Source organism: Tupaia chinensis, unplaced genomic scaffold (assembly GCF_000334495.1).
Source record: "Tupaia chinensis unplaced genomic scaffold, TupChi_1.0 Scaffold000020_1, whole genome shotgun sequence".
Lineage (NCBI taxonomy): Eukaryota > Metazoa > Chordata > Mammalia > Scandentia > Tupaiidae > Tupaia > Tupaia belangeri.
Genome location: NW_006159450.1, coordinates 92,251 through 95,340, shown reverse-complemented (window position 1 = coordinate 95,340; position 3,090 = coordinate 92,251). Strand labels below are relative to the sequence as shown.

Below are 3,090 nucleotides of genomic sequence, written 5' to 3'. Positions count from 1 at the left end.
AAGGATTCATATGCTAACACATCTAGAAACACCCTCACAGAAAACCAGAAATAATTTTTAACAAAATATCTGTGCACCCCATGACTCAGTCAAGTTGACATATAAAATTAACTATCATACCAATCATATTTTTAAACATCTTTAAACTAAAAGACTTAACCTCATTTTACTTCTATTTCAATTATTTGAGTCATGTCTCTCCCCTACCTTCCCCTTCTAGATGGGGTGGAGATTGAACTAAGATTTGGATTTTTCCCTCTTTGAATCCTTTAAGACTCAGTATTGTACAACACATAGGTAGAACTGGAAACATTTTGTTGAATTTAAAAAAATGATTTATATGATCCATGTAGATGATGTAATTATAGCAGATATGTTATTCCTTTTATATGGTTAATGTTTTTAATCCCTTACTTAAAGGTATTTCTCCATGAATGACCTAAATGATCCCCCAAATTGGAATATCAGACCTAACTCCAGAGCTGATGGGGGTGATGGAAGCAGGTGGAATTACGCCCTGTTGGTCCCTATGCTGGGATTGGCAGCTTTCCGTAAGTCATGGTTTCCAACATTTGCTTTTTCTTACTGAAATTGTGAAGGTAACAAAATGTGGGAGCCTGCATGTGGTGTCTCTGGGACCTGATTGGAGGGAGCCCAGTTTCATCCCCTATAGTGAATCTCAGGCGAATTCCTTAACCTTCTGAGCCTCAGTTTACCTGTCCATGGAGATGAGCAATCATGCCCCCAACACAATGCGAGGATTAAGTAAGACAAAAATATTTAGAAACATTTTTGCATGGAATGGATTTCACTAACTGAGCTCCCTTTCAAACTTCATTTCTCTGTTTAATGTTTAGGAAATCAGTCTTTGGTAAATGTCATCCTCAGCTCAGCTTAACCAGAAATTCTGTCTAGTTTGAATTGATATGGCTCCTCTTCGGGGACTTGCTCATCATGTGCAAATTTAAAATACTCTACCCCTTGGCATATAATGCCCACCATATGATTCGTTCACTGATTATCAAGAAGTTAGTCTTGTATTTTTTCATATCCAATATTCTACTTTGGCATTAAAGATTGGAGAAGCTAAATAATCAAATGAAAAAGAAAACCTGCTATGTGCATGTATTCTCAGGTCAATAGGTTTGTTGTAGAGGAAGTAGAAGTAGACAAGAAGTGCCTATAAGTCAATGAGCTGCACAGTATTTGCTTCTTGGTGAAAGGCTAGCTGATCCAAATCTACCCCTGTGGGGCCACCATTTAAAAGCTCACGAACTTGTACTGTTGCAATGCACTTCTCTTGGAACGGCTTCTGCTGCCTGTGGCTAGGGTGGTGAACCTCCACGTCTTTGCAGGGATTGGAAGTCTTTAAATTATACTTACTGTGTGATAATTAATTGCTTTGAGGCTGGGAGGAGGCTTTGAAGTGACTTTCATTTTCTGTTAGTTTTTTTTTTTTTTTTCTCTCCAGACTCTTCTCCAGCTTTTATGGCCTTTAATAATAATTCTGACTTTTGAAGTTCTTGCCTTCCCTTCTTGGACTTTTGAAATTACTCTTTCTGCCTCTGTGAAGGTGAAGGAATGCTTTATTTTTTTTTTTTATTGGTAATCTTAGGTGATTTTGTGACCACAGGTAACTTTACATTCTTATAGGGATTCTCCAGAAATGTGTTACTATGTGTTGGAGAAGTTATATTCCAGTGTTAGGTATTAACCAGCCCCCTGGCATAGTCTAGAAGTAGAAAGCAGATAAGTAAGTACTTGATAAACACTACTGATTGATTTACTTGTGAGAGACTAGTTTTGTCCTATCATTTAAATTGCTAGGTTTTATAAATTTTTTAGAGAATTCTTTAACTTTATTTATTTATTATTTAGTTTTTATTTGACCAGAGAGAGAGAGAAAGTGAGAAACCATGCCATTAGGTCCAGGACTCACACCACAGTCGGCCATGTGGGAGTCCAGCATCCTTAAACACCATACCACCTGCCAGCCCCTTGAGATTAGTAGAACTGTGCCTGTATGAAAGAGGAATCCCCCCCAGAGTAGCTTCCCTGGGAAGAGGTTCATAATTTCAGCCCTGTGGTAGGATTTTCTTCACACTTTTTCAGTCATTCAGTTTTTCTCTCAGTCTTCCTATATCTTCCTTCTCCATTTCTTCATATTTTCTCCCCTCTTGCTTTCTCATACCTCTTCTCTTTTTCTTTTCTTCTTTGTGTGTGTGTGTGTGTGTGTGTGTGTAAAAACCACATTGTCTTAGATCCAAAGGGACTGGTAGAATTCATTTAGTCCAATTCTGTTTTTTTTTTCCTATTCAATTTTATTTCTTGAATTCAACTCATTTTTCCATATATTTCCAATATCTCATTTGGATCAAGATTTTTATTTTAATTTCAATTTCTTTATTTGCATTCATTCACTGTACATCATTACAGTATACAAAATGAGATTTTCCATCCAGAGTACACTGTATATTGTCTCAATCAAGCACATCAACAAACATGTTATGTCAACAAATGATCTTCCATTTCGTGTTTTCTGTATGTTTTGCTTTTGTTCCCCCCCCCATCCTTCCCTATCTCTTACCCTCTGCCATCTCCCACTCTCCTCCCACACTGTCTCTGGTATCTATGTTTGCTTTCTGTACTGTTTCCCCCCACACATTTTATTGACTCACCAAAGACCCTAATCAATCCAAATACCCTCCTAGCAAACACAGGTGAAACACACATTTCCATGAACACAAGTCTAACTTTACACATCCTACTGGGGCTACATATCCTACTGCAGTCATTGAATAGATATATATTTTTTTTCCTGAAACTTTTTTTTTGTAACTCAATTTACATTCCTTCCCTAAGCATCATCACAGCACACAAAATGCGATCTCCCATCCAGTACACACTGCATAGTGACTCAATCATGCACATTATAAAAAATTTTCCATTTCTAGTTCCTAGAATTATTTCCACCCCTCTTTCTGACCCTCTGTCCCTTCCCACCCTCCTCTCATACCACCTCCGGTGTCCACAGTTTTCCTTCATTCCCTTCCCACCCACATTGCATTGATCACACAATTTCCTACATAA

At 37.7% G+C, this 3,090-nt stretch overlaps 1 protein-coding gene across 1 annotated transcript in view; it reads left to right on the top strand.

Moving 5' to 3' along the window:
- Positions 1-424: 424 nt before the first annotated feature.
- Positions 425-3,090, top strand: part of CCDC127 (coiled-coil domain containing 127) — an 11,616-nt gene continuing 8,950 nt past the window's right edge. Inside the window, exon 1 of the mRNA XM_006140109.2 lies at positions 425-551. Within this exon, the coding sequence (XP_006140171.1) occupies positions 431-551 (121 nt within the window). The 5' untranslated portion in view covers positions 425-430. The remainder of the gene's footprint in view (positions 552-3,090) is intronic.